General features: G+C 35.2%; 1 protein-coding gene across 2 annotated transcripts in view; it reads right to left on the bottom strand.

The window, feature by feature from the left end:
• LAMA2 (laminin subunit alpha 2) overlaps positions 1-25,889 on the bottom strand; it is a 622,418-nt gene that overhangs the window by 149,472 nt on the left and 447,057 nt on the right. For both annotated transcript variants that reach the window (XM_082475049.1, XM_082475048.1), the window contains exons 30-32: positions 19,658-19,782; positions 13,289-13,375; positions 9,315-9,508 (exon numbers count right to left, since the gene is read on the bottom strand). In XM_082475049.1, the coding sequence (XP_082331175.1) occupies positions 9,315-9,508; positions 13,289-13,375; positions 19,658-19,782 (406 nt within the window). The remainder of the gene's footprint in view (positions 1-9,314; positions 9,509-13,288; positions 13,376-19,657; positions 19,783-25,889) is intronic.

Below are 25,889 nucleotides of genomic sequence, written 5' to 3' on the forward strand. Positions count from 1 at the left end.
TCAAGTGCTCAAGTGTTACTTCCTCGGAGGAGAAGGCCCTGATGACTCTGAAATTACTGTCCCCACCAACCACTACTGTATTCCCTTCGTCTTTTTATCTTAACACTCATGCATGTATAGGCTATCTTTTCATTTTATGTGTTTATATATTGTTTCTCTCTCCTCAGAGAGGGACCTTAATCAACTTTGGTCACAGTGCCTAAGGAAGTGTCTTGCACATAGTAAATAATCAATAAATATGTGCTTACTACTATCTTTGTGAAAGGAGAGCAAAAAATATTTTGGAGAAGATCAGGGAGTTACAAGGAGAGGACTGAGAGAAGAATAGAGAGAGGGAGAGAAAGAGATAGAGAAATAGAGATAAAAATATTGGCCAAATAGGAAATGTCTGAATGTGAGAACACTATATGTGATACGAAATGAAGAATCACACAGATATGTGAGGAACAGAATAGTATAAAAACAACGGCCAGAGAGAGAAAATTGTCTTGTGATTGGAGAGGCAGAAACTGACTGATGTCAAGGAGATGATTGCTATGATACCTGCATGAGGTAATATTGACACAGGAAAGGTATTGGAATGGAGGAATGGAGGGGAAGAAAAGATATACAAAACGTTAATAAAAGAAAGGACACAGTTGGGTTACTGGCCAGATAAAGATGATGCTCCTTTCTGGGGAGGAGGGAGGGTTAAAAGTGTTTACCATTTCTTTGCTGCTCCTCCCATTAAGAGGTGGAGTCTATTCCCCCGCACATCCCCCTTTGAATCTGGGTTGGCTTTATGACAAACTCTGACCATCAGAATGCTTCAGAGGGACACTGAGCCTTAGCTTCAAGGAGTTTCGCAGTTTCTGCTTCCACACTTCTGGAATCCTGCTGCCTTGTGAAAAATCCCAGGCTAGCCTTCTTGAGGAAGAGAGGCAACATGTGCAACAGAAAGGCAGATCCAACCATTCTAGCTGAGGTCCTACCAGGTGAATAAGGCCATCTAGGAACCCACCCCACCGCATGATAACAAAACAACTATCCAAGGGGACCCTGTTCAAATTGCCAACCTACAGAATAGTGAGGATATATATAGTTGCTGTATATTATCAACAACTATTAAATTCTGGAGTAGTAGCAATAGATAACTGATAAACTTTCTCAAGTTTCGCATGTGTGATTTAGAATGTGAATTCAGCTTAGAGACTTCAAGTTGCAATTCATAGGTTAAAAAGTATTAACAACAGTTCTTAATTTTATTCAAAGTTAAGAATGTGAAGATTCCTTTCCCACTGAATCCAAGTTCATCACTACTTCAAAAGTTCCATTCAAAGCATTGTGCTCTTTTTTCACTTTCAAGATCTTGAAAGATACTTGATAATATGACATCTCACTATGCTTTTTAGGGTACTGAATGCTTCAGAAATACTTTGCTAGCTCTTTCTCTAATTTATCTATAATTCATAACCTACCCATTTCTAAGAGGAATTGAGTCAGCTCATTGATAATGGTATGGCTAGAGGCTCCTTACTGATGGTTCCAGAAATTTTCAGGGAAAAGTTTTCTCAGTATTCTCAGTTTTCACTTCAGACAAGCAGAAATCAGGGTCTGGAATGCAGAACTAGATCTGATTTACTGTAACACACTACAGAGTAAACTGGTGAGCTAGAATGCCAAGAGGCATGATGGATACGGATTTTTCTGTCATTTATTCTACCCCCTGCCCATCTGTTTTGGTTCCTCATCTTCAGTTGTTGAAATGAAAATGTACTTAATTGCTCTTTCAAGGACTCATAGTTCCATTTTATGTCTCTGTGTCCAAAGGTCTATTATTATCCCATGTCTTATGGTCTCTGTATCTGCTTTTGGGGGAACAAAGTACAAGCACATTTCCATAGATGAAAGGTAAGTTTTATAGTATGTTCCAAGTAATATACTAACATCTGTCCAAATGGGTCAGAAAGACTTATGAATTCGACAGCCATGGGATTTTTTCAAAGCTTCTGTACAAGTCTAGTTCATGCAGTTATAAGATAAACACATGGGGAAATGTGCCCTTTACATAATGGTTTGCTATTTTATCCTGACACAAAATATTTAACTTACCCCACAAGCTACTTTAATTTGTCCTCAAAAAGTCTGAAATGTCTGGCAACAAACACTGGAAATGGGATGCAAATTAAAACCACGTTTAATTCACTATGATAGGGAAGATCTGAAGAGTGCATAGAGACAAGGAATATTCACATTATATAAACAATTGTTCTTTGATAAGGGTGCAGTAACTGCTCAGTGTAAATTAACACCTATCTTATAATCAAGACCCCCAAGGAACCTCTCTAAACCATTCTCCTCTTCAGCAATAGAGATAAGGCTATAAAATGAGATTCTGCCTGAAATGCATGGGAGCAAAAGCAAATATTTCAAGACTATGATTATATTTTACATGACTAAATGTTTTTGAGGCTTTGCTTATAAAAGTGTCAGGATAAATTTGTGTCTAATACTAGCAAATGCAATACTACATTCAGGTTGTTATAGCTGGGCACATGTAAGGGGCGAATCATGCAGCTGATATTACAGATCTTTCCGTTAGCAATTAGTACAAAATACTGCATTTCTACCAGAGTCCCCCATGCATAATAACTACTGGCTTACTGTCACAAAAAATTCACACACTGCATCCAAACCAAAGAAGCCAAAGCTGAAACGAGTGCATTGCACATTTTTAAAAAGGCCAAACCTATTAACCAATTTTAGGTAAAGATACATAAATTGTCTGCTCTGATCAAAAAGGGATAAAATGAGTAAATATACATTTCTAACAAAAGATAAAATTTGTGTGTTAATGTGTGTGTTTTAATTTAATTCTTCTACATTAAGGCCATTGATAATTCCTTGGGTATGGATTGTATATTTCTCTTTCCTCTTTCTTCTTCAAGAAGAAAGTTTTAGATTAGCATTTATTTAAGGCTTATTAAAATGGATTCAGTTATTCCATATTATTTATAGATAAATATCTTCTAAAATAAAAATGTGGTCTCAGACCCATTAAAAAGACTTTTTTTTTTTGCCTGTTAGTTCTTTGAATAGAGGGAAAGACTTTCTGTAGGTTTAGGATGAGGCTGATGAATTTATTTCATATACCAAGTAGTTGTGATATATATACATATATAAATATTAAACAAAATTATGTATATAAATATATATTAAAAATAAGTTCGATATGGTTCAAGTATGGTATAGCTCTTCAAAAAACAAATGGAAGCTTTGAAAGTATTATAAATAACAATGGGACAGTAGCTTTTATCTACACAGTATTCACTACATTGAAGACAATATGTTGTGTCTTGCCTTCATTATCTCATCTAATGTTTACAGCAATTCTATGAGGTAAGTACTATAAATACCCTAATTTTAAAGATGAGAAAAAGAGTTACAATCATAGTGTTTATGAATCTATAAATAATGTATTTGAAGAACTTTAAGAGAAGAGAAAAATGTAAGGTCACCATAAAAGCGGTTTTCAGTGACTTGAAAAGCCTAGAATTATAAAAAAAAAAACAGAATTTAGCCTGACCTAACTATCTCATCAAAAACTGAGGAGCTGCACAAAGCATCATGCTTTTGAAAAAAATGATCAAATAATAACCATGATGATAAGAACAGCTAAAATTTATTGAACATCTATTATGCTTAGACACCACCTAATGTACATAGGATTTCATTTCCACTTTACGGATAATAAAATGAGGTTTAGAAAAGTTAACTAATCGAATGTCACACAACTTTTATGTGGCCAGCCAGAATTCAAAGCTTCTATAGCCTCTTCACTATAGCATGCTTCCTTGCATTAGGAGATGGTCTGTTTCAGGGACACCACCGAATAGAAGATGATTAGACTACCTCATTTATAAGACTTCCAACTTTAAGATGATGTGATCTATTTTTCTTCAAGGTTAATAAACTTCCTGGATTCTGCAGAGTGCAAATTGCAATCAAGTAGAGTTTACTCTCAAAATAAAGCCTGACTGAAAAGAAAAGAAACAGTGATCAGCCTCTTCTATACAACAGTTCAACAGCACAACTCCTTAATCTACTAATGGAACGGCTTTCTCAATGTGATATACAAACCACTGAGACTGATGGCCAATACGAAAATTACCTGGAATCAGAGTGATAGTTGCTGTCCTACAGCATTGCTAGCCTGGACCAAGGCCGAGAACGTTGTCAACAAGAAACTCAAAGCATCTTTCACTAATAAAATAGATGTGAAAAAGGTGTAAGGAGGGTGAACAGAAGTTACTTTTATAGCTATCCTGATGCCTGGATTTGAACAACATGCCCCAGTTTAGAGTTGTAGAAAACTATAATAGACATACTGGGCTTTGAATAGGAACTAGTACTTGGGGATTAAATGGGGACAGAGAGAGGATGGTGTTTAAGAGGCTAGGATGGAGTGTGATCACATGTCCAACAGAGCCTCACTCATTAAATAGCAAATGGAGGTCAACTGATGTTTTTCATCATCTTTTATTATAGAAAGTCCCATTTTCTTTACAGTAATCAACCACATTCCGCTATTTTGTTCCTGCTCTCATATATAGGGGACAAAAACTGCCATTAGTAATCACCTTTGATTATCAGAGTACTGCAGCGTTCTAGTGATAGTATATAAGGGCCTCTGCATTACTGTGATAGATCCTTGCTGGCAACTGGCTATTAAAAACAATAATCTATATAAAATAGATAACTAACAAGGACCTACAGTATAGCACAGGGAACTATACTCAATATTTTGTAATAACCTATAAGGGAAAAAAAATCTGAAAAAAAATATACATATATAAAACGGAATCACTGTGCTGTATACCTGAAACTAACAAGACACTGTAAATCAACTAGGGTTCAATAAAATTTAAAAAATAAAAATAAAAACAACAATCTAGACTGTGTCTCTGCAGGTCAGTATCAAGTCAGGGTAAAACTTCAAACCTGGGGTTGTACCAAGTGTCTAGAAAGTGCACATTTTACAGAGTTAGTGCGTCACCACATTTAGTTAGGCTTACCTTAGGTTACAGGTAAAAAAAAAACACAGTTCATGATTGCTTTTGCAACATTAGCAAGCAAAGCATCTTCTTAAATGTTATATTCTAGATAAATTGTGACTATAAATAATAAAGCTGATATATACCTAATATTTCATATGCTTTGAATAAAAATAGATATAGCATCAATATGATATTTATCAAATGATATTTCAGGCACTCTTTATGGAATGACATCCTGCCAACAGCTACTAATTTTAAATTCTGTTCTTTAGGAGAATAATATATTTTACTACACCACTCATAACCTATTTTAAACATTGTACAAGTTGTTCAGTGTTAATTCCTAGTCTGTAGAAAATAGGACATGAAATAATCCAAGTTTTGTGCTTCCCAATACAAAACTTTACTATTAAATAAATAATGCTTTTCTTGCCGAGTCTCAGATTTCAGAAAGGCAGGTGGTTGTTCTCACTTTATAAAATGACGTGTAAATTATGAATGAGGGTTGGAAGAAGAAGTTGGATTTGTATTAACCTAACTTACTAAGAAGTCCTGATTTGGGAAATCCAATAAAATATCTACTCAGAACTCATCAACATCTGTAAAGAAAGAATGCATTGCAGAGCTCTCTCCAATTATTGCCACAAGAAAAAAATGAAAAGGCTTTGGAGGAAATCTGAGCACCCAGTTAGTGTGTCTTCTCATCTGCACAGAGGACAGGACTCCACTTGACCATCTCTGATGAATAAGAATCTACCATAACTACCATAATGTTTTTTGGCCACACCATGTGGCTCATGGGATCTCAGTTTCCCGACCAGGGACTGAACCTGGGCCACAGCAGTGAAAGCTCTGAATCCTAACCACTAGACCACCAGGGAACTCCTGATAACTAACACAATGCTTTAAAACTTAGAGGAAAGAGTCTTAATGGTTAACAGAGAAAAAAAAAAATGTATGTACCTACTGACATTATACACATTAAAATTTTTTCATTTTTTTAAGCCCATTTTATCTTTCTTCTTCATAGAGGTAAGATGGGCTCTAAGCCCAGAAGAAGTAAATGAATTAAGAACTGAAATAATTAATGTTGAGTATGTTGGTAAAACCACGTTTGCTTTTCGTGTCTTGCATTAACAGTCAACATAGAGGTTAAGAAAGTAAGATTTTCCAGACAGATCTAGGTTCAAATCACAACTCTGTTGAAAAGTCAGGGTGAACCTTGGAAAGGTGACTTAAATCACCTAAATTCAGTTTTTTTAATTTATTTATTTCAAATGTAAAAATTTTTGTTGGGGTATAGTTGATTTCAGTTTTGTTTTTTTTTTTTAAATCACACTGTGGACATAATAATGTATGGGGACGTGGCAAGAATGAAAAGAACAGCATATAAAGCGCTTAACATCATTTCTGACAAATGGTAGGCTCTCAACACGGGTGAACCTTTAAAGAATTACTACTGTGATGAACCCTGTGTGGCAGAAGGGGCTGTAGGGGATGCCTGGGATTGAAAGCAGATACGTTGGTCAGGTGTGCCCAGGCACTGAGTTGGCTTGGCGGGGTTGATAACGTTGGTGGGTTGAATTTGGCTAACTATGAGAGACTCTTGTATCTAAATATTTCCTACTAAGGGCACAGACTATTTGTGTAAATTCTTCATGATAGTAATGGAATGCCCACGTATAAAAAGCCTGTGTCCTGCAAGAAATTCACTATTTTGGATCCCATAAAACCCTAGCTTGCTCTCTGGCAATTGTCCGTGGCAGCTATTAGTTTCTTTTAGAAATGTAGGTGGTCAAGAAAAGTTCTTTCATGCTTTCTGCATTTTCTCTGTGTCCTCTACAGCACAATTTAAAATTATTTGTTAAATAAATTAAAAGCATAAACTAATTATACAGGGAGACTCCTTCCACCAATATGCAGCTCATCTGAGATACTGCAATGATCATGCCTACGTTATTTATCCTACATTATTTTTGGGTATACATATCCATGATGTAGGCCAAATTAAACTGTGTTTTCTAGAGAATGAACCAAAGAGAGAAGAATTAACTGTACAATACATGCTCCAGGCTCCAAAGAAGCTTTTCTCAGAAGACATTTCTCTTACTACATAAATATTCTCTTGCCAGAACCAGTCTACTTTCATTCACTCCCACTCATGGGCATTATAAAGTTCTACTATAGGCACACGTGACAAAACAGGCCCTGCAGATCAAATGTGCTGGGTCAATCCATTCTTTGGTTTCTTGCTCTAAGTTAGCTTAAGGATATAGAAAAATAGAAGGAAAAGAAGAAGTAAAACTGTCACCATTTGCAGATGACATGATGCTATATACAGAAAACCCTAAAGGCACTGCCCAAAAACTATTTGAACTCATCATTGAATTCAGTAAAGTGGCAGGACACAAAATTAATATACAGAAATCTGGTGTATTTTTATACACTAACAACAAACTATCAGAAAGAGAAATTAAGAAAACAATCCCACTTACAATTGCATCAAAAAGAATAAAATACCTAGGTATAAATCTAACTAAGGAGGTAAAAGACCTATACTTGTAAAACTGTAAGAAACTGGTTAAAGAAATTGAAGACAGCACAAACAAATGGAAGGATATACCATGCTTATAGATTGGAAGAGTACGTATTGTTTAAATGACCATACTACCTAAAGCAATCTACAGATTTGATGCAATCTCTATCAAAATACAATGGTATTTTCCACAGAACGAGAACAAATGATTCTAAAATTTGTACGGAAAAACAAAATACACAAAAGAACCAAAACAATCTTGAGAAAGAAGAGCAGAGCTGGAGGAATCACGCTCCCTGACTTCAGACTCTACTACAAAGCTACAGTTATCAAAACAGTATGGTACTGGCACAAAAATACACATATAGATCAATGGAACAGGATAGAGAGCAAAGAAACCAACAAACTCATAGAAAAAGAGATCAGATTTTTCTGATCTCACCTCTAGAAAATTAATTACTTTAAAGTTCAAGGTCTGTTAGATTAGCATTTAGGTTAGTAATATCTATATATTATTTAGTTAAATATTTCCTTATTAATAATTTAGTTTTAATAATAATATTAAAGCTAGTTGGATTACATTGGAAGTCCATTTCAATTACCATTAAAATATGCCATTTTACTTGAGAAGAGTGAATATGTATATACCAATAACTGAATATGATAATGTAAATGTATATTACATATTACACTTCATCTCTCCCCTCCCATCAACCATGACACTTATTTTTATTTTAAATGCAATACACTTTCATCAAAGACTGTTGAAATACATAGAAAAAAAGTTTAAAAAGTTATATTCCCAAACATACCTAGCCTTTACCTTTTGGCATATCTAAAAAGCCAGCCTTAGCTTTTGAGGTAACTCATCAAACTAGAGCACAAACAAAAATTCTAGTTAAAATGTTAAGCTTTAGACACACATAAGATGTTAAAACCAGAAATACTGGCATGTGTAAATACATTAAAATAAATAAATATTGATATAAAAGATACTTAAATAATTTCCATTTCTATTTGTTAGAAAGAATTAAGACCACTAATGTAAATTCCCTCAAGGAAAAGAATACCATAATATAACTGTCTTCTCTAAATTTATAAATAACTGTTTTAGATTAGAATTTATATAAGATCCAAAAATTCTATTTAACTACTGATATTCGATGTATGTTCAGTATGGCATTACTGAATCCAGAAGCAGTTATTAAAACAAAACAAAACATATGAGTAAAAACACTTGAGTTCATTGTCACTGCTTCCAGGTTCTGTAGGGCAAGAGAAAGTTACGAAGCAGGATGCCCATGGATTTCTGTAAAAACTCGGAAATGAAAAGTCAGTTGTAATTCAAGCCTTACAGTGTCTGTCCAGCTGATTACAAATTCAGGAGGATTCTAAAAGAATTTAATAAACCCAGACCTTTAATCTGTCACAAAGGCAATGTCAGCTTCAGGTAAAACTGCAAACTCTGAGATGGGCAAAATAAAATAAAACCTGCCTCCGGGAGCTTTGCTGTAGGTCTTCAATGAACTGACTAAAGCATGCTGAAGATTTTCTCAGCTGTTCTTGGCTCAGCGGGATGGAGACTAAAACAGCAGGCAAGCAGAAGGTGGATAGATAGTGTCAGAGAGAATGAAGAGTAGCACTAGCTATTGCAGAGTAAGAAAAGTCAGTCTTTCTCATTGGAAATGAGATAGAAATGGAACCAAGGCCCCCAGAACTAATAGCTAAGTTAGTATACGTACAAACACACTCCATGCCCTCGCGCGCATGCCAGTGTTTGCAGCCGTCACACTTCTGTCCTGTGGCTCCGGGTCGGCACGTGCAGATCCCTGTGACAGGGTCACAGGGGACAGGCAGTGAGCCATGGGGGTCACACTCACATTCTTGGCAGGAGCCTCCGGGGCTGCTTGGGCTGCCGGTATAGCCAGGGGCACACCTGAATTTAAACAGTGACAAAGCAAAGGAGATTAATAATAAGTCATGTCTCGAAATTGTTGTTGTGTGTGCGTGTATTGTTTGAATGAAACAAAATTGATACCAAAAGTCAATAGATCAGGGATTAGCAAACTTTTCCTGTAAAGAACCAGATAGTAAATATTTTAGGCTTTGCAGGTCAAGAGGCAAAATCAAACTCGTGCAGTGAAAGAGAAAGAAATTTTCAAACACTGTTGGTTGATGGAATTCAAAATATAATAACAGAATATAAATTGTTTTATAATAATAATCTACTAATGGAAAACCAAACTAATAATGAGAAGAATGGGATTCTTGTTGAGGTATCAAATTTACTTAAGTAGGGCTCAAATTTACTTAACTAGGGCTCAAATTTAGTGCTCTCTGTCATCGAAGTTTGCCCATAACCGCCATTCCCAGCTTGAGTGCCATGCAGGATTAGGCAATGGGCCAAATTTTGTGGTCCATACTCTGCCCACTACTGCTATAGATCATAAACTTTTTTTTGAAGGTTTCATTTTTAAATTAGAAATGAGTAAAATTTTCTATTTACTCCTGGGCTTTCCTAGATACACACATTTTAGAGATCAAAATGACCAAGGAATTCAACCCATTAATTTTACTAATGAGCAAAAAGAAGCAAGAGGCGATAAACTACTACATTTTCTATTTAATTCAACTGGTCTTTCCTTCCTACCACATCTTGCTCAAGATGGATTTTTCATTGTGTATCTCTGGAAGTGGGGTAATGTTATGCAAATAAAATATGTAATACCGACTTGAGAAATTAGAAAGGAAATCCAACTGGATGAAGCCAAATTGCCATCCACTCTCTTCTACCCGTCTGTGCAACCATTCATCTAAGTATATACCACTGTCGGTTACGTTACTGGAAGTCTGATAACTTTACAAGATGCTGGCAAAACCATATGCTCTGGTTTACCCAGAATGGTCCCAGTTTGCCTGTTGTCCTGGCTTAAGTATTAAAAACATATTCTGTCTTTCCCTAGAGTATCCTGGATTGGAAAATAAATTATACACATAGTCAGCCTAAATATAATCAACAGTAAGAATTTTTGTTCAAGAGGAAAATATGGGAGGAAGCTGAGAGACAATAGGAGATTGAAGCCAAAAGTTGTAAACACTAGCCAAATAATCCTGGACCATCTTTAGTGGCCTGGGATTGTAGAAATTTGCAGGCTGATTGTGAAAGTTAGTTCATCCCGTGCTGGTTAGAAAAAGCAAAGCAAGAAGAAAATTACCTGTAACATTAGGTTTTCATACATTTATGGTTTTAATATTTTATTTCCTATGTACTATTAAAAATTGTTTCTTAACATTTTCAGGTGAAAGAATTCAATTCTAAGCAGGTTCAGAGTGATTAAATGTTCAAAGAGTTTTACAAGAGTAATGAAGACAAAGCATGGGTAGGGGGTTCTACAATACAGCGACACTCAAGACATTTAAGCAGTTTTAGACCTGAGCTGATGAGTTTGGGCAGGTCATAAGGTGATTTAAATGATTTAAGAAGCTCTCAGAAGTGAAACAAATTTATTTGGAAGGTTACAATAAAAATTTAAGCAAGACCTTTGGATTAATTTAGCTGAATAAAAGCAATTTTTCAGGAAACTATAACCTGATCATTTATATGTTAGAGATGATGAATGTGGAGCTGTAACAACATTTGAGAACTGCAAAAACAATTCAAGCCATTCCCATTTGATAGTGTATGACCCTGCTCATCTCTATGCTACATAAACTGTCACCTCTTATTGATTAAACATTTATGGATATTAAAAAAGTAATTTTTCTATAATCACTCTGCCTTATGCCAATAATTGTCATTTCAGTGTACCCTTCCAGTCTTTTCTATATATACGCTTTTATAGATAGTAGAAACTCCAATTTACAAATGTAGCTATAGTATCAAACATTTTTTCATAAATTATGGCAGCTAATCCCCTTGGTGTCCAGGGATGTTTTAGTCGTCATCCTACTGGTGTTTACAAGGGCATGAAATGAATATTAGCCTAAGCATGAACACTAAAGCACACTGGCTGACATTAAAATATACATATTCAAATGATGTATATATCTCCACAACAAACGGAAATGTTTTTGGATTTCGTACTGCTTTTAGTTACCTAATTGTTACAAATCTCTGTTGGCATGGAAATTGTGAATGTACTGTTTTATATATATATATATATATGCAAGCAGTGGATATTGTGTTTAAAGTTACCACATACAGAATTATTTAGAAATATATTTTGCAAACTTATCGAAACAGAATTGGAATTTATAAAACATGTTTAATTATTTAGTTACCTATTTATTTCCATTATTAACACAACCATTGCTGGTTATATTAAAAGAAGATTCTTAAATTGATGATGATAAAATTAATATTGGTTTATATTTGCAAAGAGATTCGTGATTTAAGGAAGTGCTCCTAGAAGAATCCAGCAAAGGAGTGGGTGAAGCAGGAAATGGAAAAGAAAGGATCCAGGCGATGGTGTGATTCCAGGTGAGGTCCCAGTCTTAGCCTAAGTCTATGGAAAGCTCTGGAGCATAAATAACATCTCAAGATCTGTTCAGCTTTCGGGCAAAGGAGCTGGACTTTTGTACTCCCACACTAGCGAGCCATTAGGTCTGGGCCACTGGAGGAAGGCGTGGGGGGGAAATTCTCAGGCTTTTTTGCCTCTCCTATGGGAGAGGAGACTTCTATGTAGGTACTCAGGCAGGGTATCCTCTATTTACCTGATCTTCGTAATGTCAGTGGAAAGTAGGTAGAGTATCAGCTATTCTGATGTTATAAGTGAGAAAAATGAGACCCAGCAAAGTTTGTGGAGCTCAGCTATGTCCATGGGTCTTTATAGAACTTTATACTGTTATCAATTATACTAAAATTATCATGTGTGTTTAATGTTAATAGTTAATATCAGTTGCTCTCTGTTACCTTAGAAAGAATAAAAACCTACTAAAAATGGTGGTGATAAGCTTGAGTATCCAAGATACTGATCTTACAGAAAATATGCATCCAGAAAAATATAAATTACAACCTTCCTAGACAGTCAGTCTGGAATTCTGTTTCTGAACTTACCATTTGTATTACATCTTAGCATTCAATTTAATAACTACATACATGCATTATCAGAATTTGTAAAAAATATGGTGAGAGGAGGCATTTAAATACTATTGTTTGCGTGTTGAAAAGGAGAACCAAATAACACTTTAATGTTTGGTTGCTTTAATTAAGAATTCCTGATACCATTTATATTCTGAATTATGTGTATACTTGCTGATGTAGTGCCAGAGTGCTCAGAACAGTGATGTGCATGCAGTTAGTGCTAGCCAACAATTTCCAGTGAATTAAAATGAGAATTATGTGTGGCCAGCTTTTTATTACTGTTAACCACAGATAAGCTTTTGGAAATTGATTTATTTGTTCTTGTAAATGCTCCCTCCCTCTGTCTCTCTCTCCCTCTCTAATCTATGTTGGAGTATATACATATATATATGCTAAAATATAAATTAGATAATTGTGAAATAATTTGGAATCTTAGAAAAAGTCTAAATAGATGGAAGTAAACAACTTCCTTTGGATAAACTCTAAAGATATAAAAATACTTTTGAAAGCATATAAGCTACTAGAGAATATGAAAATAATGACATAAAAATAATGAATACTTTTCTACTATGATCTTTTATTATATGAGCTCTATGCATATCATTGCTCTCCATATATCATGACTGTTCCTACCGTTCGCAGTACTGGCCTTCGTATTCTCGTGGGCAAGCTGTGCAGCGGTAATCATCCAGGCCTTCCGTGACACAAGAAGGGCTGAAACTGAATCAGAAAAGAAAGATTGCAAAAAATCTTTTGACTTACTTATTTTATAAATTTAAGTAATTCTATCTATTAACTAGATGATTGGAACTATTTTTTGATGGTTAGAAATGGCATATTTATAAGTTTCTATTCAAGGGTAGGCTATCACAACTAAGTACTACTAATAATAGTCAACAAATAAAGATGGTTGTTTTTTGATGAATTAACAATGCATCTCACCGACCATGTTAAAACTTTGAAATTTTAATAATTATGCGACAACCAGGAAAATATTAAACACCCAGAAAAAGTGTACTATTTTTCATGAATCAAAAGAAAAACACGATGAGAATTCCTGCATATATGTCAGATAGTAGAATAAGTATTATTGAATATCTTTTGGGTTAAAAAAATGGGGACATAAAAGCTATATAATTTTTTTTCTAAAAAGCCCAAATTGCCACTGGCATTTCAATGCATGATGTGTGAATAGATGTTTCACTTAAAATAAAAGAGTGCCTTTTCTAATTTATATACAGATTTCAAACCACATTTTACTTTAAGCACAAAATAATGTGATCTAGCGTGAGGAAAGAAGAATGGAAATCTTGAAAATGAATACGATTTTCTGACAATTTTATAATCTCTCCTAGTAAGTAGGTCTCATATAATATGCCCTGTTTTCACTACAACACTGATAGACCACGGCCAGTCAGCCTTGCTCCAGGACTCTTTATCACCTTACCCCACAAAAGAAATACTAGACAAGACTTGAAAACTGAACTATGCTAAAACATAGTTTTGTATTGTTACAAACTTCTCTCAAATACAAGTAGTGCTTCATTCCCACTGGACAAAATGCATGGTGCACTGGAAATTTAGGAAGAAAAGACACATGTATTTGTTGCAAAATGGTAATGCTGCAAACACCATTTTCCTTTTTGTTGGTCTGCAAAAGCAGTTGATGCTGAAAAAGGAATAAAGTATATAGACCAGAGCTGCAACTCCTATTGGTCAGGTGCCATTAGGACACTATTTCAATTGCCTTCTAATGCATTCAATCAATAGTACATGAATAAGTAATAAACTCTAACCTTTGCAAAATATGTGAACAAATTGATCAACTACTCACAACCTCATTATTCAACAAATTATTTTTTTTGCCTTCACAAAAATAGACCCACAAATACATAATTGACACATTCTTGCAAGCTTCTAGCTCTTTTAACTCAGCTTGATGCTGAGTTCATCTGCGTGAGCACACACACACATGCACACACAAACTCATATACATATATAGGCACTTGGAAACAGATTTTTAGACATTCAAGTGAAATTCTACAGAGCCAACATAATTAAATTATATTCCTTTATAGTAACATATCTGTCTCAATTACTATGCAGGAATGTTGTAATTCTCCTTAGATAGTAGATATAAACTTTTTTGAATTATGACATTACGGTGGACTAAAATTTTTCCTTACATCACATATAAGGATTTATGAAAGAGGAAGTAGGAGTTACACCTTACTTGAGGTTAGAGTTTATTCTTTACGTTCCCAAATTCCTCATCTCCTCTCAATTTTCATACTGTCTGCAGGACCACTCAGAAATCTGTTTTTCCTCTTGAAGGCCATCTTTTACATTCCCTTAGATTTGTTAATTCCAAGGTTGCTTCAACAGAATTTCTGAGATTTAGAGTCTGCTACTCTGTGTCATCCCCTGTGGAGTCTACTGAAATGAATTGGCTTCCGGGATCCCACCCCCTTATCCCAGTTCACTGACTGTTCCTTTTCAGTCTCCTTTGCTGGATCTACATCATGTCCTTGACCTCTTAATATGCTTCACAGTTCAGTCTTCAGGTTTCTCCTATCCTGTCCTGTCCTTTCTCCCCTAAATGATCTCATTCAGTATTAAAAGGCTCTAAATATTGCGTCTATCCTAACAGATCTAAAGCTGAGCTCCCATCCTCCAAAAAATACCGCTAACCATTCTATCATTTTCCCTGTCTCTGTCAATGGCCATACTTTGCTTACTTTGCTTCCATTTGCTCTGCCATAAACCACAGAGTCACCTTTGTCACCCTTCTCTCACATTCCACAGGTATTCTATCTGCAAATGCTGCTGGTGTTACCATAATTAATTCATTGCATTATCCTGTTCTAAGCCACCTCTTGCCATTGACAGATTTTTAGCCTTCAGGACATTTAGTTACTCACTGGAGCTTCCCTGACTCCACCTCCTGTCACCCTTCCCCTGTCCCCATTCACTCTGCTCCAGCTGCCCTGGATCCTTGCTGTCTACTACACGTGGCCTGTCTCCAGGCCAGTGCACTTACTTTTTCCTCTGGCTGGGCTGCTCTTCCTCCAGATAGTCAGGTGACTCTCTCCATTACTTCATTCAAGGCTCTGAACAAGCCTCATCTGTTTGTGTTTGTGAAGATCTTCATCAAGCACCCTAACTAAAAGGGTACCCCATTCACTCCAAATTCACTGAGGCTGCCGTATTTTTTCCTGGTGGCACTTTCACTATCTGATACTACATTATATATCTATTTGTGTTTTTTCAGCTTTATTAAAGTATAACTGGCAAATAAAATTGTAATATATTTAAAGTGTACACGTGATGATTTGATATACGTGTATGGTGTGAAAGGATTCCCACCATCTAGATAATTAACACATCTATCACTTCATATATTTACCTTTTTTTGTGTGAGAATTCACAAGTTCTACTCTCCTAGTAAGTATCCATTATACAATAATGTTTTATCAACTGTGGTCACTATGTTATATATTAGATCCTTAGACCTTATTCATTTTATAACTGAAAGTTTGCACCCTTTTACCACCCTCTCCCAATCTCTCCCGTTCCCTGCTCCCTGGCAACGACCGCTGTACACTGTTTCCATGAGTTTGTTCGTTTTTAGATTACACCCATAAGTGAAACCGTGCAGCTTTTTCTTTCTCTGTCTGGAAGAAACTGCTGAACACATTTGGAGAAAAAAAACTCCGAAAAACTCAAACTTGGCCTCATTGTAGAAGGGAGGAGAGGGCATTGAGCCTGGAAAGAGGGGTCAGATTGCAGAGGGTTTCTAATACTCTGCTAAAATATCTGAGCTTTCCTTGGTAGGCAGTGGAAAACCCTTGAGGGTATGTGAGCAACGCTGTGCTGTCACAATGGTTAAAAGTTTATTGTATTTGTTTTGGTAAGAGATATTGGAGACTTGAACTAATATGTAGGTGAGTTAGTAACCACTTACTCACCATCCCCCATCTATGAAGAGGGATATCTCAGCCTCCGCCATCTATGTTTCAGAATCTTTTTTTCTTATCTCAGGGAGAAGTGCTTCTCTTCTCATCATACATAGGTCTTTACTTTGTTAATTAATGTTCCAAACTTTATGTGATGACCTTAGGGGGTCATGAAATCACTTTAGTGGGTTTTGACTAAAGTTTCTTCTAATAATGCAAGAAAATAAAATTGAATAAAAGTTACAGTATATATTATATATGTATAGCTAGCTAGCTAGCTAGCTAGCTGGCCAGATAGATAGATATCCACACACACATTTTTTGTGTTCTAGCTTATGATTAAAAAAAGGTTTTCTTACAGTGGTTGCAATCAATAAAGTTTGAAAACCATTGAACTAGCCACTTTGATTTCATACCTGATTCTTACAGTGTCCTTTGCATAAAAATATACTTAAATTACATAAATCATATAAAACAAAAATGAAACAAATATGAAAACACATTTTGTTGATCCTGCTAATCAATCAAGGTAGTACTCTTTCTTTCCCTTCTTCAAATTTCTTAGAGCTGTACAGTCACACCCATGTGACCTAATGTCTGCTTCCACTATTGATTGTCAAAATCCATCAGGGACCTGCACAGTTAATTGCCACTGTATGTACTTAGTCTCCCTTGGGAGAGCAGCATCCAATGCTCATTCGTTGCTGCTCCTTTCTCTCACTGTGTCAGTGGCAGTGTGGCCTCAGTTCCGTTGCCTCCCTCACAGCTCTTGTCTTGGCTCTTCTTTCTCTTCTGACTTCTCTAGTGTACGTAGTCTTGTCTTTCCTTCTTTCCATGTGCTCCCGTTGAGTAACATGACCCTGGGGAATCTTATCTATAATTCATTTACTAACGTATCTCTTCCTTCATCTGCCCTCCCAATTTTCAGGTTTTAATTTCTTGTGGCTATTTGCATATTTCCATTCAGACAGACCTTTCATATCAATTTAACTCATCTGAAACATAAATTGTCTTTCTTCTATAGCAGCTCTCTCCTGGTTTCTATTTCAGTTAATGACCCCACCATTTTAGGGGTCAACCTGGCTACAAATCCCTGGCTTCAAATCCTGCTTTGCCTAAACCTGTCATATCTAATTAGTTATCAACCCTGTAGAGCTGCATTCAACAATTTTCTCACATCCATCCCCTTGTCTCTATTTTTGTTGCTATTACCTACTTTCAGGTTCTAATTATCTTTTGCCTAAGCTAGTGCAATAGCTTTTTAATCAGTCTCTTTGCTTTTCTTATTTTCCTGTTTCAATTCATTATACTCAATTCCATCATAATAGTCTTCCTAAAGTGTGGCTCTCAGCACATTAATTTTTTTTTTAATAAAGATTTGTAGTGTTTCCTCATTACACAGAAAATTACATAGCAATTTCTTAGACTGGTATTCACAGATTTCTACAGTATGGCCTCCATTCTCTCATTCATTGTCTTCTGTAATTATGAAATTCTATTTGAACCCATGCTCCAAACTCTTAACAGTTCTTAAACATGACTTGTGTTTTCTGCTGCTAAGCTTCTGCTCCTTAAATTTTCTACTATCTCTACCAGTAAAAACCCTTCAATCCACTGTAAATTTAATAATTTAAATACATCTAAAATTAATTATAAATACTCCTACTTCTTTAAATATGTTCTTAAAGTTTCCACAGCCAACTGTGGCACTTTGTGCCTTGAATTCTCTTTATATCTCAGTTGACCTCTCTGAAGACACCCATTTTACCGTGAGCCTCTCCAAGAGATGTTATGCTTCTTTTTTATATCTCCTGGAGCTTTTGCTATAGTCCGCCCAACAGGAAATTATCAATTAATTATTGAATTTTTCTAATCCAGATCATTTACATTTTAATAAACAATAAACAGCATTCTCTTGTTCAAAATCTGGTCATCAGAGGTAGATTAGGGAAAGGAAAATGATATTTTTCATACACCTACCACTTGGTGCTTGGATGAACAATAAGATCATGTATTTTATCCTCATCAATATCCCACTTACCTAAAAATTTACATTTGAGACCCTATGCAAAACTTGTGACTCTGTTCAACCGAAAAGAGGTGCTTACAGAAGAAAGGGAGACAATTACGTGCAAATGTTTTCAAAATGTAAACAAAGCCAGAGATGGAAAAAGAAACTTAGTGAGTATAGGTGGAAATAGCTCTTCATCTGAGTTGCTTTGTGCTTCTTATACACTGAAGATAAGGTGTCCAGGATTCTAATTCTGAACAAAGTGCCCTACATTCTTTTCAAAAGCAAATTCTTAGAGAAAATATGCCCTACAATGTGGAGATTGATGTCTATAAATCACTTAGCAGAAAGTATAGATAGCCTTAGCAAAAAGGTAGGTGAAAACACCTAGGGGTTTTCATCAATACATAAACAGTGCAGAATGTTCTGACAGCACTAAAATAAAATATGCCAGCGTTTGTTTCCCCTTATGGCTGTGTTTCCATGGTACCAAGCTCAGACTATCTTAACAGAAAGGGGGTTGTGATTCTGGGAGATACTGACTTACTCTGGAGCATAACAATAAGTCACCCTCTTTAACAACATTATTTTTCAATTATTTCCTTGATAATTCTTTACCAATCATGAATTAAACACATAAAATGAATGGAAACAGCTAAAAAATTTATATAAGATGCATCAAACAATCCTTCATAGCTGAATTTATGGCAGAACTATATGCAAACACTAGACCTTTCTAAAAATTTATAAAATTATGCACATTTGTACATATATTATTTATTTCATAAATATAAGTTAATATTGGTATTTACATTTTAATTAATAAGCATTATTTATTTGGGACAGAGTTTTAAAAGAAAAATGAACCATAGAGTATTATGTGCTCACTTTTGTCATGTTTTTATGTTGTTTAAAAAATCTATCTTAAATTGAGATTTTTGTCTACATGAAAAGAATAGCCAAGTCATAGAAAGCCCATGTGCTACACAGATGGTGTTACTGATTGGGAAACATGGTAATATTTCACAATCTTACTTGTTGCTGGAAGAAATCAGAGGGCAAGCACATTGCTGACAGTCATCTGGCAATCCCTTGACAATGCCATAATATCCAAGAACACATAGTTCACAGAAGTCACCAGCAGTGTGATGTTGACAATTCTGTAAAGGAAGAGGGATGTTTGTTTTTAAATTAATGAAGGAATGTAATTTATCATACAGCTCCCCACCTACGAGTTTGTGTGCTCCTGTGAACACACATGCGCATGTGCACACACACATCATTGAGCGAGAACTCAGTTCTTAAACATATTGATACATATTTTTAAAGAAGCTCTCTGATTTGAGAAACGAATACTGGGCTGTTGTAGCTATACTGACAAGAGTTTCTGTTCTCTTTTCCCTACATCAATCTCTGCATTAATTTTTCTCTTACTCTAATCTGGGGAATAGACTTCACAAATTTCTAAAATTTATCGTATCATCTGGCTATTTATGTTTCTTCTCTACAAGGTGTTAAAAAAAGTGCTAAAAGTCCTGGGGTCTTGGTGCATACCCATCAGTGGACTTTTTGAAACCAAACCAAGGTGGAAAACATAAATATTTTAAGAGGAAGAAATAGCAAAAAAAAAAAAAAAAGTCAGCCTAGTTACCACATTAAGAACGTTATTCATCTAATTCTTGCCAAATGTTGATCATTCTTTATAGATAGAGAGGACCCAACCTAAAACCAGGGATCTCAAGTCAATATTTTCTTTTTATGTTTGCATAGTAAGAGGCACTTGGGTAATATGCTTTAAGACACTTCTATAAGAAAATGAGAACAGTTTCAGAATATTGTGTAAACAGTTTTGAAATTAAAATTCTCATAAAGTGGAATTTTATTTAACAATATATTTAGCAATTACTCACGCAATACGGACTTAGGAAGAGCTACAAGCCAGGTACTGAGAAAGGCACCGGGAGGAATCAAATGAGGGAAAAGGTAAAATAATATTCTAACCTATAAGAATTTATTTCCACTTTTAGAAAAATTTTTTAAAATGGCAAATAAGAAACATGGCAAATAAGAAATGTGGAATTTAGTGGAAATGGGACAGTTGACTTTAGGAGTTGAGAAAAAGGAAGAAATAGAAGGAATTTAGAGTTGGATTTTAGCTTGATTTTGTAAAACCACATTTGGAATGGTCAGAAGGGTAATTTCTTATAAATAGTATTTTTTAAAAGGTTAAGAAGCAAAAATGTCAGTAACAAAATAAAGGTATATATATGCTAGTGAACCCATCTCCTGATCAGCTCAGCTGGAACCACATAGCCACCTGTGGGCTCTACAGTAAATTGCCCATATGCTGGGCTCTCTGCTTTATTCAATTAATCTAGAAGAACATATTTATTTTTCATGTGTCGTCTAATGGCCAGTGTTTGGTATGGTATGTGTGGTCATTCACCACAAACAATAACTGAAGTCTCTTCCTCTGACTCTTTTTATGTTTATGTTACTCTCTGGGGAGAAACCATGCCATTATCACAATGAATTTTAGAATACTGTGGTTTTTTTTTTTTCATTCTTTGGTGCTATATTTGAAAATACATTGTGTTACTTACAGATAGATTTTATAATTCACTCTTAAATGGATCCAGTTTTCTATATGATAGGATGCAAATCTCAAATCTTCTAATTCCCCACCTCACTCTCAGCAGATGTTAGCCCTCTATTTTCAGGGAAAAGGAAGTCCTTATTGGGTGTTCCCTTAGCTTCCTGCCAAACAACACACCGTCTTGTCTGCATTACTTTCCATCCCTTCGACATTTAGTTCTGTTCACAAGAAGTGGTGTGTTGTTCTCTGTCTAAAGCTGCTCTCTTCCTAAACTCTGGTTTAGGAAGAAGGCCCTCCTGTCTCCCATTTCCTCCAGCACCTGCATTTTCTCCTTCTTTGATGGCTTATTTCCATTGACAGTTGAGGTTGGTCAAGCTTTTCTTATCTTAAAAAAATTTCTGGGGTTTCTGGACAACTTCCATCCTATGTTTGATAGGCTTTCTAAAAGCATTGTTTACATTGCTGGTCTCTACATCCTCATCTCCCTTTCACCTCTTCATTCTTTAAACAGGCTCTCTCTCTCTCTCTCTCTCTCTCTCTATATATATATATATATAAATGTATATATATATTCTTTTCCATTATAGGTTGTTACAAGATATTGAGTATAGTTCCCTGTGCTATACAGTAGGTCCTTGTTGTTTATCTATTTTATATATAGTAGTGTGTACATTTTAATTCCAGACTCCTAACTTATCTCTTCCCCTCCCCCAAACAGGCTTCTGATGTCACCATTGAAAGATAAGTCCAGACTCATGCATAAGATCTTTGTTGCTAAATCAAAATTTACTGACAATAATCACTCTTCATGATATATGAATTATCTGCAGCAGCTGATATTCCTGGCCACTCTTTCTTTGAAATTTTCTCTTCCTATGGGTTCTTTAATAGTACAGTATGTTGATCGTTTTCCTACCTCTATGGCTACTCTTTCTAACCCTCCTTCACGGATTCTTCTTCCCCTTTCTGTTGAGTAAGATTGGGGTCCTTGATTCTAATTTTGGCTCCTATCTCTTTTCTTTCCTACATTTTCTACCTTGGTGATTTTAACCATTACTAGAACTTCAGCTATCTTCTATGTACCCCAAACTCTAAATTTTATATATTCTGCCTAGATATCTATCTCTAATGAGTTCCAGACTTATGTTTCTAATTGCTTCTTAGCTAGGTCTTATTGCATAATGCAAAAGCATTTGAATTTGAGATGTCAAAAATCAAGCTCATCTCTTTTAAAACCTGCTAATACTCCTGCATTTCCCATTTCATTTGTGGTCCCTATCATCTCTCTGGCATGGCAAGGAAGACCTTTATAATCTGGCTTCTGTTTACCCCTCCAGCCTTCTGTCTAGCCACTGCAAACTTTGCACTCTATGCTAAACCCATATGCGACCATCTGGAATTCTCAAATTATGCAGTGCTCTCTCTTACCTCTAGGACTTTTCATATGCAAATCCCTTGCTCTGGAATGTTTTTCCTCCTCTTACCTGGCTAACACCTATTCATTCAGCTCTCATTTTCACTGTTGTTTTCTCTAATAAACATTCCCTGATGCCCCAAGTCTGGGCTAAATGCTCCGTCTAGCTCAACACAGTGACTGAAATATGTTGACATTCAATGACTATTTTGAACGACTGAATAAATGAATGCATGTTCTAGGTATTATAGAGGAAACTGGTCAGGCTTCTTAAGATGAAAAAGGCCAAGCTTCAAGTCTGATGACTTTGCAGAAAGGTGGTTAGCAGGGAAAGAGGGTTTGTCGTATTTGGATATTGATTTAAGTACCATAATCCTCTCTCATTCAATCATCCAAAGGAACCACTGTATTTTAGCAATAAAGTAGCCATTCCATATTTAACAGTAGCATGGTGAGTGATAATGGTTCCAAGATAAAATAATTATCTATGAATTGCAGTCTCAAATCATTCAGCAAGGTGCCAAATGATTAATAAGTATCAACTGGGGAGTGTTTTAAGAACATACTTTATAGTTATAGAAATGAACATGTGCCCCAAAATACATGGAATCTAGAACAATAATTGTCAGCTTTTGCCTTTGTAAAAAAACTAACTGCATGAGTTATTTTATGTAACCTCCTATAACATCGATAACTGAATCAAAACAAAATAATGCTAATCATTACTAAAAATACAGAGATTGAAAAATATGGTTTGCCTCTTTTATACCTACAACTCTGTATAATTTCTTCACAGAGAAAGCAAATATTTTAACTTTCTTTGGACAGTCAATCTTTCACAGGGTTGCTGACATACTAAACTTGGTTAACGGAATCAAATGTCCCTGTTAGGTCCACAAACACAGCACATAAATCATGATGCTATTTTTGAAACTTTTTGACATCGACCTTTCGTATGACTTTCCTGTCTGCTCTGAAATAGTGGACATAATATTTCCTTGTATAGAAATTAATCTTTAGGAAAAATTTTTATATTTTTAGATGCCTAATGAGAAGTTTAATGATCTCAAGATTAATATGTGCTACTATCTTTTCAATAGTAGATTAGAATATATGGCATTTGTTTTTGTTTTTGTTTTTTGTACATGGGAAAACTGGTGGTATATATTCTTTCCACTAGATCAAATGGATATTATATTTATATTTGGTATCTTAAAACTAAGGTGAGAAGTTACTTAACCTTCTTTCCTTATAGGGATGCCTCTACACATTCCTTGACGTATTATTAAATGCACGGATTCTTATAAGGCAGCCCTTTTCATCTTGTATAACTACAAGCTATAAAGTTTTTCCTTATGCTAAATGAAAACTTGTTTCACTCTAATTTTTAGTCAGTGATCCAAATTCTGCCTTCTGAAGCTATGCAGATTAAGTCTAATTCCCATTTCCTGGGGAAAGTCCTCAAATATCTAAAGAACACTATTATTTCCTAAATCTTTTTTCAATCTAAATACCTTTTTTTCCCAAGCTAAACAGCTAACAGCTCTGGTTACTCAGAATTTCTCTTAAAATAGAGATTATTAATTTTGCAAATATATTTAACGTACTTCCTTCCTTGATCTTGATCTTGTACAAATGAATCTGTAGTCAAGTAAGAACTCCTATTTCACAGAAGTTGCTACTATGTGTCATTTCCTTTGTTCTTTCCCTTAAACACTAGAATATAAACTCCTAGAGGGCAAAGTTCACACATTCCTCATCATTATTCTCCCAGCACCCACCACAGTGCCTGAACTTTGGAAATACTTATTAACAAATGCCTCAAGGATGAATAAACAAGTGAGCCTACCTAAGTTCAAAACCTATTCTATTAATTTCATCTCGTTAATTGTAGCTCATAGTTCCACCTGCCAGGCTCTTTTTGATTCTTGACCACCATTCAACACAGTAGGTAAAACTTCTAGCTTTACGTCATCTGAATATTTGATAGATCTCATCCAAATCACTGATAAAGATTTTGAACATGACAGGGTCAAGCACAAACCCTATGCCTCATCATTGGAGACATCTCTAGAACTTATTCGAGGTCATGCTGTTCAGCAACTTCTAACTTCTGTTACCTGATTACCACTTGGCCCATATTTTCAACCATGTTTGTGAGGATATAATGAAACATTCTATCAAATGCCTATTTAAACAAACCAGAGTTTGAACCATAGATCTAACCCTTATAGGCTTATGACTTAAGCAAATTATATAATTTCTCTCAGCATCAGTTCATCAACTGTATTAGAAGGAATAATCCTGTCTGTCTCATAAATTTACTGTAAGAATAAATGAGAAAAGATCTATCTACAGTGGCAAGCCCTGGTTCTGGTACATATATAAGGTTGGACACATGGTAGCTGTTACCATTTTTACTAAATTTGACATATGATTTATCACACTGTCTGATGAATTTGAAATTATACTGAGATTCAGGGACCTAGATTCTCAGATATTATATACATAGTAACTCTAGCAATTAGTTTGATATGTTTTATTTTGAGGGAACCTATTCTGATTCCTAATAAGCACTGTTTATGCTTCACTGGAGATTGAAATCAATCTGTTTCTTATATTCTACAATACTTTCCTTTATAAAACCTGGAATGACATTTCACTGCTTTCCATCCTGTGACAAATTTCATATTTTCATGATTTTGAAAATATTTTTCATAGATGGCTCTTAATCACACTGCAGATTCTATCAGTATTCTAGGGTATAATTCACCTGGACCTTCAAATCAAACTCATTTAATCAGCTAAAAGTGTGATTACTCTCTCTCACAATCTCCAGGTACCATTCTGCAGTGGATTTGAAACCCGAGTCTAATGCTTTTTAGCCAAGGCTCTGTAAGTTAAATTTTTTTAGGATTAATTTTCAGTTATAATGAAATGTTAATAATTCCTATCTTGGTAAGAGGTCAGATAGATTAAATAAGATAAGGTTTATAAAACACCTTAAATACAGTAGATTACAGTTATGAGATTATTTACTGAGGATATAGCTAATTGATTAACCACAGATACTGACAGTGTTACAGACAACAGGGCAGATCAATGATAGAGATTTATTTTATCCTTTTCATTTTAAAATAAGAATTGTGATAGAGTGAAAATAATATTTTCACAAACTATTTGGTCTTGAGAAGTTATTTGCACTAGCTGGGACTTCAATTTTCCCACATAAAATATAGGAGAAATAATATTGACTA

This window comes from Balaenoptera physalus (genome assembly GCF_965194825.1).
Source record: "Balaenoptera physalus genome assembly, chromosome: 9".
Lineage (NCBI taxonomy): Eukaryota > Metazoa > Chordata > Mammalia > Artiodactyla > Balaenopteridae > Balaenoptera > Balaenoptera physalus.